This window comes from Eublepharis macularius, chromosome 3 (genome assembly GCF_028583425.1).
Source record: "Eublepharis macularius isolate TG4126 chromosome 3, MPM_Emac_v1.0, whole genome shotgun sequence".
NCBI classification, from domain to species: Eukaryota; Metazoa; Chordata; class Lepidosauria; order Squamata; family Eublepharidae; genus Eublepharis; species Eublepharis macularius.
Window position 1 is genome coordinate 22,963,257 of NC_072792.1, and position 15,774 is coordinate 22,979,030.

The window sequence follows — 15,774 nt, forward strand, 5'->3', positions numbered from 1 at the left end:
CAGCAGGATTTGAGTCCAATGGCACCTTAGAGACCGACAAGATTTTCCCGGGTTTAAGCTTTGGAGAGTCAGAGCTCCCTTCTTCTCTGCCTCTCAAAAGCTTATACCTTGAAAATCTTGTTGGTCTCTAAGGTGCCACTGGACTCAAATCCTGCTGTTCACAAGATAGATTGATGCTCTGACTCAGAGCAACCAAAACAACACCTGGAATGGAATGCTGAGTTGCCGGAATTCATGCGCCTCATCAGGTGGTAGCAGAGTTCATTTACCTCCTCAAGGAGTCAGGAACATATATCTCGGTTTGCAAAATGCTCTGTTTCTTGGGCATTTTATAGACTTCCCTCCATCCCAGTCATCTTTCTTCTACCCTAAAAAGCCTTCCCAAAAAGCCTTTCTTTGATCCAATTTCTTGATCGTTCAAAAACGACCGCTCCTCAGTTGACAACAACTCCGCACCACAGGCTGGTCACCCCCATAGGAAATGGTGTGCATTTCCTTGGCTTATTGCCATTCTGAGCACACAGACTCTCCATATCCTCCAAAGAGAAATGAGGAGCAGGCAGGTATTGATTAGTTGTCAAGTTCTATTACATTGTTAATGGAGTTTTTAAACTTGAGAAAGAAGCCATTCCTAAGGCAGAAAACTGCTGGTCAAGAGAGCAGTGTGCTTCCAGGCAAAGCTACCCTGAAGTAAGTTCCACTGCACTGAAAAGGACACAATTTCCAAAATATTGTCACCTCTGCATGCTACCCTTCATGGAGTATTTGACTACATCTGTACAACAACACACACATTTACTGCTGCAACCTAAGCAAGAATTATAAAATGTTGAACCACACCTAGCTGGGTAGCTCCCTCAAACGAGCACCCAGGAATGATGCAAAAAGCATCCGGGCGCAGCTTGAAGGAGTACCCAGGGAGAACACGCGCAAACATTCACACGTCCCACACCACACTTCCAAGTCACCTAATGCCTCTGGTTAAAAGTCAAGAGCAACCGGGGAGGCGGCTGGTAAACAGGAGTCTCTCCGTTCTGAATCCTGGGCCTTGAAACCAGGCTCCAGCAGATGCCGCTTGAAAACGTGTTTATGCCTTCCAAGTAGCTGGCGAGCTTCTACTGCAGACGCCAACTCTGTCCAGTACTGACCTCCAACGGCCTGTCAGATCGGGAATCTGCGTGGCTTAGGAGAGAATAGGCAGACAGCCCAAATATCTCCCCAAACAGAGCAAACAGCAGCTCCATCTGGAGATCAGAAACACTGCAGTGGGGGGCGGGGCGGGGGGGGTAAGAATTGTTCCTCGTCGCCCAGCCTTGATCTGCTCCTTTCCCATCAGCAACTGATCAGTAGAATATGCTCAGCAGTTAAATCTGGCTGATATATACTTGTTGCTATTTTAGAATACATTTTTTAAAAAATATATATATATATATATATATATATATATATTATTTTCTAAACAGCAAAAGGGTTACAAAACAAAAATGGAACAAAAATACAAATTATACTAAAGGAAGATTAAGGTGACCATTACAAAGATTGCCTAGAATACAATAACCATATATCCAGGGCTTTTTTTCTGGGAAAAGAGGTGGTGGAACTCAGTGGGTTGCCCTTGGAGAAAATGGTCACATGGCTGGTGGCCCCGCCCCCTCATCTCCAGACAGAGGGGACTTTAGATTGCCCTCCGTGCCGCCGAGCAGCGCAGAGGGCAATCTAAACTCCCCTCTGTCTGGAGATCAGGGGTGGGGCCACCAGCCATGTGACCATGTTCAAGAGGTTGCGGAACTCCGTTCTCCCGCATTCCAGCTGGAAAAAAGCCCTGCATATATCATTTAGATATATTTGTATTTATAACAACCGGAAACATTTCCTCTATTTTACTATATCTCACTTTTAGATCTAATATTGAAGATATAATATTCAATATTTTGTACTTTTCTTACCTCCAAACTAATTACTTATAACATATTATGATCTAAACATTTCTAATACTAATAATAATATACTATAATATACCAAACTTTGCTCCTTATACTTTATTAGTTAAATAATATATGTTTCTACACCATTTTGAAAAATTTGAAACTTAAAGTAAACAGCATTTTCTATTTTAGAGTACAATTTGATGAGTTTTGTGTGTGTGTATGTGCAGTAACTTTGCGTACGAAGAACAAAAAGAGAGTAAAAATACTTTCCGTATATTAAAAATCTTAGAAGAAACAATTAACAGCTCTGGGCTCTTAGGTGGGAACCTCTTATGATAACCTGCCTCGGGGGAGGCAATTCAGCCAGAGAGAAGAGAGACACTTAACGATAATAATAAGTAAATGATAAAACTCCTCCCAGAATCTAAATTGCTAAATCAGCACAACTCCAAAGCTTTATTATGTCTGCAACAGCCACATCCTGAAGGACTAGCAGTTGCCTTCAGCTGCAGCACTCAATGATTCCATGAGTGTTTTATTTGCCACTCAGAAGTATGCATTGGATGCTCTGGTCCACACAAAAGGAATCAACTTTGGTTCTTCAGTATTTCGGAGTTCATTCTCCTTGGAGTTTTCTCAATTCTGAAGTTACTTCCTTCCCGATATTCTCCTCCAGCAATTGTGCTACCAAGTATTTCAGTGTTCAGCCCACCACTTTCACTCTGCCACTGCTTTTCTCAGTTCCAACAGAATGAACAGGAAGAGAAAGGAAGCCAACTTGCCACCTCACTTCCTATCCTGCACTCTTCGGGTCTGTTCAGTAGGCTTGCTATTCGCCCACTGAGAATGGGCAATCCCCTGCTCTCAATGATTTGAGGAGTGGGAAGAAAAAAAAAGGGAGAGCCTCAGTGGTGATGCTCTAGGAATCTCCCCAATCTCTATGGTAAAGTTCACAGTGACTTCACATCCTCCAAACCTCCACTCAGAAGGAACGGCACATCCTCTGTGATGGACTATGAATTTAATCAGTCTCCGTGGTTTTTGTGAACGAAATTCCAAGAATGTCACGGAGGATGTGACGTCCTATCCCCTGGAACTCCACCCTCCCAAGGCATCACCCCAAAACAGCTCCCAGCTTTTTCTGGCACAGGGCTGGCGATCCTACTATTCAGTCACTGCAATGAGCAAATACAACCGCATAGTAGCAAAGCATGGCTAGCAAAACAGAACTGCTGAGGCTAGCGGGCTGGATTCAGCCCATAAACTACCTGGTGTGACATGCACTGCTGTAACACAACAACTTTCTCCCAACTGATTTTTGTTATTTTGCCTTACCTGTAGCGACATCATGTCAGGCCTGTACTGCTTCCGGAAGCCAAGGTCATACATGAGGAATTTCAACATTTCGAAAGCTTGCTCTTCGCTCATGTGCAGAAGCAGCACTCCAGCCACAAAGCTGATGCCTTGGCAATAGCCCACCTCCTTGTCCAGCAAGGAATAAGCTTTCAGAAGATTGAAGAGGGACAGCTGCCCTGCTCCCAACTGAGTAGAGAAATAAGGGTGTGTCGGGAAGGTCCTTCCTGGAAGAAGAGCAGGGAGAGAGAGAAAGAGCTGCTGTCAGTTTTTAAGAGTCATTTACATGCTTTTATAACAGAAGCGGCAACAGGTTCATATAATGCAGGGAACACACGGATCATTTAACCAACGAAATAAAATGTTAAACAGTATGCATGCAAATGCTTGGGGAGCTATTAATCTGAATAATGAACTGGTTTTCCAAGTGGTTGCAGACACATTGCCGTAACGCTTTTTCATTTTACCACACATCTGCCTCTACGAAACCTGGAGTAGGATGGGAATGGTGAAGTCAGGACTGAGGCAGCTCCATCTCCCTTCCCCTGTTCCTCACACTATGCAGGTTGCAACATCTGCCATGCAGAAAAATAGCATGAAAGCAGAATCACCCCGAGCTTCCTTTCCTTAACGAGGAACATAGCGCTTATCGACAGCAGTTTTTTCTCGATATTCCGACCAGCAGATCTGCTTGAGCGGAGCTGCATGGAGGTCACAATTCCACGGCAGCCCGGGAGGAAAAACTGAAAATAGGAATTTGGCAACAAGCAAATCTCAGCTTTTATTTTTTAAGAAAATACTGGAGCGGGGTTAGCGCCCCACATCAAGTTTGCCAAATGCAGCTTGGCAAATTCCTGATGACTTGGAGGTGGTGCTCGGGGGGGGGGGGGCGAGGTTGGGAAGCAGAGCTTAGTGGGGGAGAGTCCACCCTCCAAAGCAGCCATTCTCTCTAGGGGGAGATCAGTTGTAATCTAGGGAAAACTCCAGACCCCACCTAAAGCTTGGTAACCCCACCCTTCGCATGCTCCTGCCCCTTTGATTAGCAAAACTGGAATATAAATTGTGCAAAAAAAAGAAAAAAAAGAAATTAAAACACACACATTATTTTGCATAACTTATATAGGTCATCTGAGCAAGTCTGTTAAAGACAGAACATTTTGGGGGTCTTTCATTCATAGGGTCGCCATAGGTCGGAAACGACTTGATGGCACATAACAACAACCAATATAGGTCATAGAAACCACTAACTTTGGGTGTAAAATCTGAAGTGGTTTTTAGCCTGCCTATGGTTGACCCAATATGGATGGCTCTTTCACAAAACCATGCCGTCATGCAGGAATCACAGTTAAGAATGGTTATGTGCACAGGAAGAAGTGTTGCAGAATCTAATTAACTCTAACGCACAATATGTGTAACAGCCACAATCAAGACAGAAGCATGACAGAACTACCAATTGTGCACAAAAAAACCCAAGATGGCTAAGCACAGTAAGGCACAGTCACCACACAGCACAAGAGAACTGATCTCCTATCTGGCACATATCTCCCTGTGCGCCTGTCAGCAGTCCTGGATGGTGAGGAGTCTTATCTGGCCTATATGCATAGCAGACCTTCCTTCCCAAAAGGGGATCCTTGAATTACCTAGATCTACGAGGATGGCATGCTGCTGAGTCGTCAACTGTTTCAAGAGCTCTTTGTAGGAGATGTCAGGGGGTTGCTGCTTATTCGTCAGCCGATGTCGTACACGATGCTGCACAGCCAGGAACTGCCAAATCTCTCCACGGCGACTTTTTGGTACACCTGAAGATAAAAAAAAGAAATTACATTGGAGGAGGAGAAACTCACCAAACCAAGTTACTTAAGCAATTAAGCAGTATTGCTTAAGAGCAGCAGGAGTCTAATCTGGAGAGCCAGGTTTGATTCCCCACTCCTCTACTTGAAGCCAGCTGGGTGACCTTGGCTCAGTCTCAGTTCTCTCAGAGTGCTCTCAGCCCCACCCATCTCACAGGGTGATTGTTGTGAGGATAATAACACACTTTGTAAACCGCTCTGACTGGGTGTTACGTTGTCTTGAAGGGTGGTATATAAATTGAATGTTATTATTATCATATTATTATAAATGCTTAGGATTACTCAATTTCTATTTACAGTTATTTGCATCATTACTTTGCCATTTTATACATCATGTCGTGGAAAACTTGAAGACTTCTAAAAATAGTAGCACAGAAATAAAAAGGCGGGTACGTTTATAGAGAGGAATATCGTTATTGTACATATTTAATTCCAAACTGCCTGGAATTTCATTGATATGTTGTTTTGTTTGTTATTAAAAGTATTATTGTAAAAAAAAGAAAAAGAAAAAGGCGGAATTTGGAGGGCACTGATGCTCTGTCATACATGATGAGGAGACTGTAGACATTCACACAATACCTTCTTCTCGGCCACAACAGTCCCGGTGTTTTGAGCTACTAATTTATAGGGAAGGTCACCTGAAAGTTTCCCCCGAGGTTCACAAATTTCTTCGGGACCATGTTGATATCTCTATGACATCTCTACATTCAGATAATATAGCCTTCTTTTTTTGTCTGTACATTTTGACGGCTGCTATTTTTTCCTGTTTCCTGAGAACCAGTGTGGTATAATTGGTTAGCATGTCAGACTAGGACATGAGAGACCCAAATGCAAATCTCTACTTGCCATGAAACTTACTGGGTGACCTTGGAGGCAGTCACTCTCTCAGCCTAACTTAACTCATAAGGTTGTTCTGAAAACAACATCGGACTACCACGTAGACCACCATGAACTCATTGGAGGGGGTTTGGGTAAAAAGGGTAACAGACATCTGCCAAGTAGCAGAGGTCTTGCAAACCCTTCTCAGGCACTGAGTACAGTTGTACTTATTGTATGAATTTAATTTTAATGACTTTACACTTCCAATTTCATAAAGAGCATTGTTTCATGCTCTAAAGTCTAGGTTTGCTGTCCCCTCATGCACTTGTGAGTTCTTAATTATGGTTGATATAGTTTAAAAGTTGGTTAAGTCAGTCTGTATTGAATATAGCTGAATTTTCAAAAAACACGTCTGGGTTTTTTATTATTTAGAACCAACCGAAATGACACAAAGTAGCATGCAAGTTTTCTTATACATTGTGCAATAAGAGTTCTCTAGAACTTTTTCTGAAGCTGAATGTTACAATTAAAAAAAAAAGAAAGACGAATAAGTGTGTGTGAGGAGGGGGTAAAGGAGGTGTTCCAGGGAATGAAACAGGCCTTTTTGCCAGTATCTCTGTGCTCAGAGCTGGTGGGCAAGTAGATACACATTGGTGCCTTTGGCATAGGCTTGCCAGGGCGAGCCTGGCAACCAGCAGAAATGTTGGGGGCCCGGAAATAGGGGGCGAGTAACAGTGGCTGTATCGTGATATCACTTCCAGGTGGAACCTGGAAGTGATGTAGGGTAGCTCTAAGAATTGCCAAAACTTTTTATTAAACTCTATGATTTAGCTGGAAGTGATGTTGTGACGTTGCTTTTTTTAAAAAAAAATCTCCCAACACAGCTCAGTGGGAGGCCTTCTGCCACAGTAGGAAGCCCGGCAGCCCTGCACCCTAGTTCCTCTGAGCAACAAGGATGTTTGCACACTGTCATTTCAGGTCGATCTTAATAAAAGGTATAACATGGGTTAAGGTTTTGAATTTGGATTTCGGACCAGCACAGCTATAAACAACTTTTTTTTACCTTTGCCCTTATTTTGGCAAGAACAAAGATGCCCTGCCTTATTTAAAATCATTCAGTATGGACACATTCAAGTATCCGGATCTCATCACGTCCTCTTTTACTTGCATACGAAGTGTGATCAAAAGCTTCCAACGAGGGGTGCGCAGATAGGTTTGGAATTCAAATTAAAATCCCAAAACTTGGCTGATTCGGTGAAATCCAGGTACTCTGAATCAACAATCAGGAGTCCTGAATTTTTACCGAATTTTCAGAAAAAATTCGGTCAAATTCAGCCATTGTTATCTATGGGAAAATCACTCTGGGAGTTATCCGGTGGGACGGAGGGGTCATTTTTCAACCAAACTTCACCGCATTTGGAAGGAAACAACTCCTGACTGTCTTCTAAAGACATCCCAAGTTTCATGAAGATTGGACCCTTAGGGCCAACGTAGCCCAGCAGAACCAATGTCATTCACAGCAGCCAGGTACTGGGTTCAGCCAGTGGGGAAGTACCACAGAACAGAACCAAACAGTGCCCAACCACAAGAACAAGGCATCCCCTTGCTTCAGTTTGTTTCTGTTGGGCTAAGCTGCAGCAGTGTTGCATGCTTCAGTTTGCTTTGAGCAGAATTGATGTGATTCTCTGATGAGATGTTGGTATCCTTTCTTCACTTTGATTCTGGAAGGATTCCCATTCCTGTGCTTCAGTTTGATTCTGTCTGGGATGAGCTCAGCTTGCATTTGGGAGTGTGACTTGGCCATGGCAGCATTGTCCCAGTGTGTTTCTGCAGTGGGAGTCAGCTTTGAACTTTTTCCCATAGGAAACTATGGAGTGGCTGGGGGTACATTTTTCAGAGGCCTTTAGCATTGGCCCCTGGGGTCCAATCTTCCTGAAACTTAGACTTTAGAGGACAGTCAGTAGTAGGTTTCCACCAAATTTGGTGAAGTTTGGTTGAAATATAACCCCCCCCAACACACACACACACACACACTAAATATCTCTGAGTGATTTTCCCATAGAAAACAATGGCTGAATTTTTCAGAAATACTCGAATCAAATTAGAGAATCAATTCAGAATTTGGGGGATTCCATTTTTTCCTCAGATTTGGATAAAAATTCAGATTTACCAAAAAAAAATTTAGGTGTACACCTCTACTCCCAAGTGTGTGAAGCCTTCCAAATTTGCAATAAACACTGATTTAGATACTAACTAGCCCAAGATTGCAATGGAAACTAGCATTTGATTGACAGCTCTGCATATCAGAAAACTTGCCACTGTACTTTGCACATGAAGGGAGGAAGCTCCAGTACACATGTGCCTGTGACAGGGAATCAGAGGTCTGTTGTGTGACATCTAAATAGTGCCTTTACCTGGTCTGCAAAAAGCATGCTCCAAGAATGATTTGGGTATGCAGGGCCTTTTTAGTTTAAATCTTTTGCCTTGAAGCTAAATTTAACCCATGCAGTCATATTATCTGGTTCTGTTGGGAAGCCCAGTTTTAATCACTACTGTTGAAACACTGCTGAGCATACAGATGCTTATTCTGACCAGTGCTAAACTAAGGGGTCAATAACTCAGTTTTCCAATTGTAAAAACCATGACAAAGAAAAAAGGACATGGCATCACCCAGTGGTTTGCCAATTCTGCATTATGCTCCTGTGTTCCCTTTAGGTCACCTTCAAATGGGAAAACCCAGAGTGAAATAACTCTTGCCTTTCTCTACTTCGACAGAGCTCTCATACTGCACAAAATAAATTACCGTCTTTCAGAGTAGCATGAATATCTTCCATGTCACATCTGATTTTGGCTCTGCAATTTAAGAGCTTCTTATCCCAGACATTGATAACATCTTTCTGACAAGTGCCCACTTCCTCATAGTCCAATTTAACCTTTCGGGATTGGAGCTCATCTCTGCTTGCTGCAAGAGACACAGAGACAGAAAGAGGATGTAAGGCAGGAGCTGCTTCAGATTAAGGACCACATGTTAGCAGTTTACACCAAGCAAATCATACATATGTTGAATTTTATGCACATCAACCAAAGGTTACGTCTTGCAGGTCATTTTCCACCAGCCAGGATGAAGCAAGACCTGCCTGAGGGAAGGCGGATGTAGGTTCTGCCCATTTGCAGCCTGGTCTGAACTGGCTCTTATGTGGTGGCCTTCCACAACGTTTTGTCGTAAAGAAAAATAAATCGTAAAAGACTTAAAGCTTGTTTTGAATAAGCACTAGAATTTTAGCAAGTTATGAAAAAAATAGTTAAAATGCACATAAAACATGCACAAAAGAAGCTACATTTCTACCACAAGCCAAACTGTCAAACACAATTAAGCCCAACATCAACTGATGCTCATCGTAATCTTTTTGGTAACTCGCACTTCAATTCTAAGCCAGTTACAGCCCTTCAACAGTCAATGGGCCTGGAAGGGGGCAACTCTGCCTAGGACAGCACAGTCAAATACTGAGGCACGCAAACCTAATAAAAACGACTCCAATTTTATTTCCAATAAAAGTACCTCTGCCAAGGCCATTCATCCTCTCCATATGGATTCTGATACTGGTGGTAAATCTATACATCCTACAATGACCAACAGAAAATACAATGCGGGGGCTCCACAGTTATGCTCTCTTCACAGATAAATCAGTACTAACTTTAACAGTAAATTAACAGTTATTAATACTAACTAGGGTTTGTTTCGCAACGTCAAATCCTAGAGCCAAACTAGCTGCGACGGCAGCCATACATCTGCCTCAAGGATGTCCCTGCCATTTTGAAGTTGTTAAAGAATGTTGCAAGGGCCCTGTCAGGATTGAGCCCATGTGGAATTTTTAAATATCTTTTTAAATGGTGGCCGCGTCATTGTGGGTGACACAAGGGCACGTCATTTCCCATTTGGTCGGTAGATAAAAGGGAGAACTTGATGAATGTTAACCATGCTGAGGCTAATATATATCTGCGGGACCGCCTCTCCCCATATGAACCCCAGAGGACTCTCCGTTCCAGTGAGAAATATCTGTTAAAGGTCCCTGGCCCCAGGGAGGCCCGCCTGGCATCGACCAGGGCCAGGGCCTTTTCGATCCTGGCCCCAGCCTGGTGGAACGCTCTGTCTCAAGAGACTAAGGCCCGGCAAGATTTGTTATCCTTTCGCCGGGCCTGCAAGACGGAGCTGTTCCGCCAGGCATATGGGCAGTGCTAGGCAGAGCCCCCCTGGCCGGTTGATGAGGCCCTCCCCACCACCAATACCCCCCCCCATTTTAAAAACATTTTAATGCAGAGGTGCTCTGAAGTTATTTTAAATTTTTGATCAGTCAAATTCTGTGCCGCTATGCTGATATTTATAATTGTATTTTAACTGTGTCAATGAGATGTTTTTAGAATCATTAATTATAATAATTGTTTCATATATTTTAACCTTTATGTATCTTGTAATCCGCCCTGAGCCTGCTGGAAATGTGGGGAGGGCAGAATAAAAATCGAAAATAAATAAATAAAATAAATAAATATCCTATGACCAAAACTAAAGCAGCAGGAGTAAGTTCGCTTCAGGAAAAAAATGAACAACTCCATGGGTCTTAAAAGCTATTTTAAAAGCCAGCATTACATTTCTACTAACCCAGGAGAGATTTATATTTGTCTTTCTTGTAGGCACTGGTTTTGCATTTGGCTTCTGCCACCAGTCTCCCTTTTCTGTTTAACTGGGGACAGCTACATATGTGCATTCAATCTGAAATTGTAGGATGCACGTTCTTGCAGGACAAATACAGCCCCCGAAGACTTCAACAATGTTTTATTAACTTTATCCTTACAAGAACGTTATGAAGGCTGAGAACCTCACTCATATTCACAGATGCAGGTGCAAAACCGGGGCCTGGAAAGCTAGGCTTTCTTGGGCCAAGTGGAGAAAGATTTTCAACTCTGCATCACACGTCAAAATGTTGAGGCATAACTGTGAAGTGAACTATGAGAACGGTTAGCCGAGCAAGGTCACAGGAGTTAGCCGAAAAAACCAGTGTGAGAATGAAATGGGAACACTGCAGCTTGTCACCAGTTAAAACGTCAGGAAATACTAATATGCTTCCGCTGTTCAAAATCTCTCTGAAAATTAGTAGGCTGCTAGACTTCCACTTTATCTTTCAGTTGTTGTTTAGTTCTCTGCTATGGGCTTCTGGAAGACAAGTCACCCTAAGCCGTTTCATGCAATGTTTTGGTCTGGGGATTCTGCATGAGATAATATTGCGAAAGAGCCCCAGGCTTGCACAATCCCTGGTCCCCATCTTTCTTCTCCATTCCTCTGCCACCGAAATACTTAAAATACGTCATCTTCCTTGATTTGGCAGCCTTAACACTTAAATCAGAGTACTTCATTGTCATTATGTTTGTCCATGAAGTATTCTTCTGTGAGGACTTCTTCTTTAAAATGGGGAACTGGGGAGTCAAACGGGTTTTCTGGTAGTTTTCATCTAGCGCGGTGTGTTGATGTCAGAGTGAATGTTTTGTAGTTACAGCAACATAAAAATTCCGTGAGGGAAATGTTCAGTAATTGTTTTAACCAGTTTGAGGCTTTGTTCAGTAGGGCATTACCCACAATGCAATGGGGTCTCTACCCACTTCCAACATCACATGACTTGTAATCACTCAGCCCAGCAATGAGGTAAATCAGTGTGGCATATCCTTTCATGAGCTGCTGTAACATAGTGGTTAAGGGGTTGGGTTGTGAATCAGCACTCTTCTGGTTCGAATCCCACTACAGTCATGAGCTCAGCTGGAGGCCTTGGGTAAGCCACTCCTCTCTGCCCCAGCTCCCCAGCTGTATTGTGGAGAGGATAATAACACTGACTTCGTTCCCCGCTCCGAGTGTGGCACTAATCTGTCCAGAAGGGCAATATATAAGCACACTGTTTCATCCCCAGGGTGAAAGGGATCTCAGTTTGGCAGAGCTCTTTTGACTTGACTGTAGTTCTTACATTATAAAATTCTCAGACTGTGTCTGGGTCTGCTATGAGAACTTGGCAGTCAGACATGCATGGCCAATTCTGTGCTCCAGACTCAGTTTCCAAGCAAGCAGGGCACCTAATTCAGATCGGAGCCACGGTGCACAGGAAGAGGGTGCTTAAACCTTCCCCCCCCCCCTCCATGCCATTTTCCTGACCTGAAATAGCCTGATTTGGGGGGGGGGGGGTAAGCACCTTCTCCCTATGTACCATGGCTCAAATCTGAATTAGGTGCCCTGTTTGCCTGGAAACTGAGTCTGGAGCACAGAATGGGAAAGCCCATTAGTATACACAGAGCCCCCAATGGGACAAACAATGCTCCCAGGGTCTGTTCCTGGTCAGGAAAACAGCATGGGAGAGAGGGTGGTTGAACTAGATGACCCTGGAGATCCCTTCCTATGATTCCAAGGTGTAAACTCCTCTCCTTGTATACTAGAGTCCCAATCAAAATCAGACGCCCAAGCAATTAGGAATTGAGTTCTAAGCAGAGGTCTGATTGAAGGTCCTTGTGGTCAACCCAAGGATGTCATAACATACAGTTAGGCCCTAAGTGTCAAAACAATATTATGTTCAGTAAATGCAGGATCTTGTATACTCTTTACTTCCCAAATATGGCTAGTAGGGGAGAAAAGTGTGAGACTGAGCTTTTAAGTTGTAGGCCCCCTCCTGATTTCACCTCCACTAGAATCCCAAGACCAAAGTATAGAGTGAAAATCCTATTGCAATTTGCTCACATCCAGGCCAGCACAACATGAGACTTCTGCTGGCCTGGGCACCCATCTTTTTGCCTGTCAAATGTTCTTTAGTGTACAGAATTTACTAGCAGGAAGAACCTCCTACTCCGAGGATAATAGAAATGACGGTGTAAAAAGTTCTACTTTTCATCTCACCCCTCAGGCTTTTCAGGTTGTGACTGGAATTATTGAAGTCACTAAAATGTTTTGAAAAGCACAGGAGAATGGAGTCTGTGGTCTGGAGAGAAACAGAAAAGAAAATCATCTCTACGTGCATCTTACCTTCTGTAAATACAACAAAGTCATCATTCAAAGCCTCCTCGACAGCATTAGAAAGAAATAGTTTATTAGTATTTTGTTGACATATTTCATGCAAAGACCATTAAACAGATGAAAGCGCATGCATGCAAGAGACAAACAGACAGACAGACAGAGAATGAATGGAGAGAGGAAGAGAGTAATTTCACAACTGAAGGGTGAGGCCCTCAGTAACCTGAGTGTGGAAAAGAACAGGTTTCAATCATTCAATTTTACCATAAGTGATATGTGGTATCACAATGAATTTGGAGTTGCTGCAAGTCAACAAAGCTAATTCTGAAGACTGTGTGCCAGGAGAATGATTTTCAAGATTCCTACCTTCAAGGAAACTTCCCCTTTCACCTCACCCACCATGAAAACTTTGCACAATGCAGAGGCGACCAGTGTATGTCTTGGGGCTCACTTACAGTCCATACGAGGGAAAATGCTAAATAAAACAACAGTTTAACATACTGAACTCCTATAGGTCTCCCCAGGGCTTTTTTCAGCTGGAACGTGGTGGAACGGAGTTCCGGAACCTCTTGAAAATGGTCACATGGCCAGTGGCCCCGCCCCCTGATCTCCAGACAGAGGGGGGTTTAGATTGCCCTCTGCGCTGCTCGGCGGCACGGAGGGCAATCTAAACTCCCCTCTGTCTGGAGATCAGGGAGCGGGGCCACCAGCCATGTGACCTTTTTCTCTGAAGGCAACCCACTGAGTTCCACCACCTCTTTTCCCAGAGAAAAAGCTCTGGGTCTCCCAGCTAAGATCCAAGTGTCTTGCCTGAAAGTAAGATGGATTCGGCAGGTGACATGGATTTAACCAGGATTCTACAGGGAATTCACTAAAGTGGATCCTACCCCTCAAACGAGCAAATATTTGAAGCCTTTCTCCAACCTAAGTGGTACTTAAGTTACAGGAAGGCTCCTTAAGATGGATATACACCATAACCGATACACTAGACTCCTGTTTCTCCCAAGGCAGAGTGCCATTAAGCCTCTCTCTTAACCTTCACTAACCTTCCAGTTTCTGGTTCTCTTTCTCCATCCGAAGCAGCAGTATTTGTTGATGGATAGCTTTTCTCCACAGGCTCTGCAACTCTTCTGAGTTCTTCTTCTCCCCCATTTTATCTTGGGCATCCTCGTTTTGCAATATGGAAGCCAGGGGATCTTCTTCCAAAGATGGTGCAAGAGGAGACAGGGGCAACAACTCACTCCCATCGCCTTCATCTGCAAAGAACTGTGCATTAGCCATGGATTAACCTTCCTGCTTACACTGTTCATGGTTTTACAGAAGAACACAACCAAACCTACATGCATTTAACTGCCGTTGCTCATATTCACCCTTCGCTGTCTTGCTCATTCCTCCTCATTGTGGACCATAAGTTGTTTGTAGCATGGACTTTGTTGTGTTTTTGCTTTTTACTTCTGTTGTGGAGCACGGTGACCATTAGCAACATCAGCAGTAGCATGTCTGGGACAACAGTCCATTCTGGACTTGCAGCCACTGCCGCTCCCACCTGGGCAAGACGCTGCCAGTCCACTCAGTGAAGACCAGGGAGTAGTGCCTGGAGAAATCCCACCCACCCCGAGCCAACTCACCAGGGATGGAGGCAAGGAGAATGCGGCCGTAGCCACCCACAGTGAAAACATGGGAGGCGATGGCCAAAGAAGCCCCCAGTGCCCAGCCAGTCATGTCATCAGCTGGTGCCTCAGGAGAGGCTCCTCCCCAGTGTCCCGGGAGCCGCATCCGACTAGACAGGGCAGAACATGCAAAGCTGGGAGAAAGGGGAGGCATCAAGAAGGGGACAAGTTCCGAGGGGGCGGGTGTGAGACCTACAAACCCTCTCTGCCAGTCTGGGCTGGGAGAAGAGCCAGAATGAGGAAGAGGGGCAGGCTGCCAGCCAGTGCCCCTTCTCCTACCATCCTTCCGGGGGGGGGGAGGAGTCAGGCAGTTGGAAAGGTCATTGGCTGCCCATAAAAGGATAGTGCCATAAAAGGAGAAACCGGGCATGACACAGTGATGCGGACACGACTCTGGGCAAGAAGAACAGTAGTGATGCAACCCCTTCCCCTGAGGTCTGGGGGAGTCCTCCTCAAGCATCCCATAGGTCGGTCAAGTGGCAACGGGAAGGTGCCAAGAGGACAATGGCTCACGTAGCACACAGGCTGCCAACTTATACAGAGGCACAGCCATCATCACAAATTCACCCGGCTTCTAGGATGATCCCAACGTAGGATTTGACCGTCACACCAATATTGCTATTTGCTTATTATATCACGCAGACCAAACTCTCAGTTTACATAATCTCGCTACACTATGAAGAGGCAATGTGGTCTTTAATCACACTCTGTTTTGAACACAACGGACAGCGTCATAACTTTCTCCAGCCTAGAAAGGCTTCATCCGCTTTAGTGGTTCTCCCACTGGAGGAAAAGTCACTTAAGTCAGAGGAAAGTTTCAAATTTCAAACTGGTTAGTGGAGTAGTACGATGCACGCCAGTGGGTTTACTGTACAGTCCAACTAGGAGCAGAGAGAATTTACAATTCCACAGGTTTTATTTTCAACAAAGAAGTACCTGGATTCTTATACATGTAATAAATTGGTTATATAAACTGGCTTCAGAAGAAATATGAAAGCTGACAAGACACTGAGTAACGGAATGAACTGTACGGGGCCTCTCTTGAATAAATATGACCCTACAGGTAGTTGCCAAAAGCAATTAGTACTTCCTTTGATTTATCATTTATTACTGCT

At 44.1% G+C, this 15,774-nt stretch overlaps 1 protein-coding gene across 5 annotated transcripts in view; it reads right to left on the reverse strand.

The window, feature by feature from the left end:
• TBC1D4 (TBC1 domain family member 4) overlaps window positions 1-15,774 on the reverse strand; it is a 120,966-nt gene that overhangs the window by 10,891 nt on the left and 94,301 nt on the right. For all 5 annotated transcript variants that reach the window (XM_054973661.1, XM_054973659.1, XM_054973660.1 and 2 more), the window contains 4 exons: window positions 14,036-14,245; window positions 8,754-8,912; window positions 4,922-5,080; window positions 3,264-3,508 (listed from right to left, as the gene is read on the reverse strand). In XM_054973661.1, the coding sequence (XP_054829636.1) occupies window positions 3,264-3,508; window positions 4,922-5,080; window positions 8,754-8,912; window positions 14,036-14,245 (773 nt within the window). The remainder of the gene's footprint in view (window positions 1-3,263; window positions 3,509-4,921; window positions 5,081-8,753; window positions 8,913-14,035; window positions 14,246-15,774) is intronic.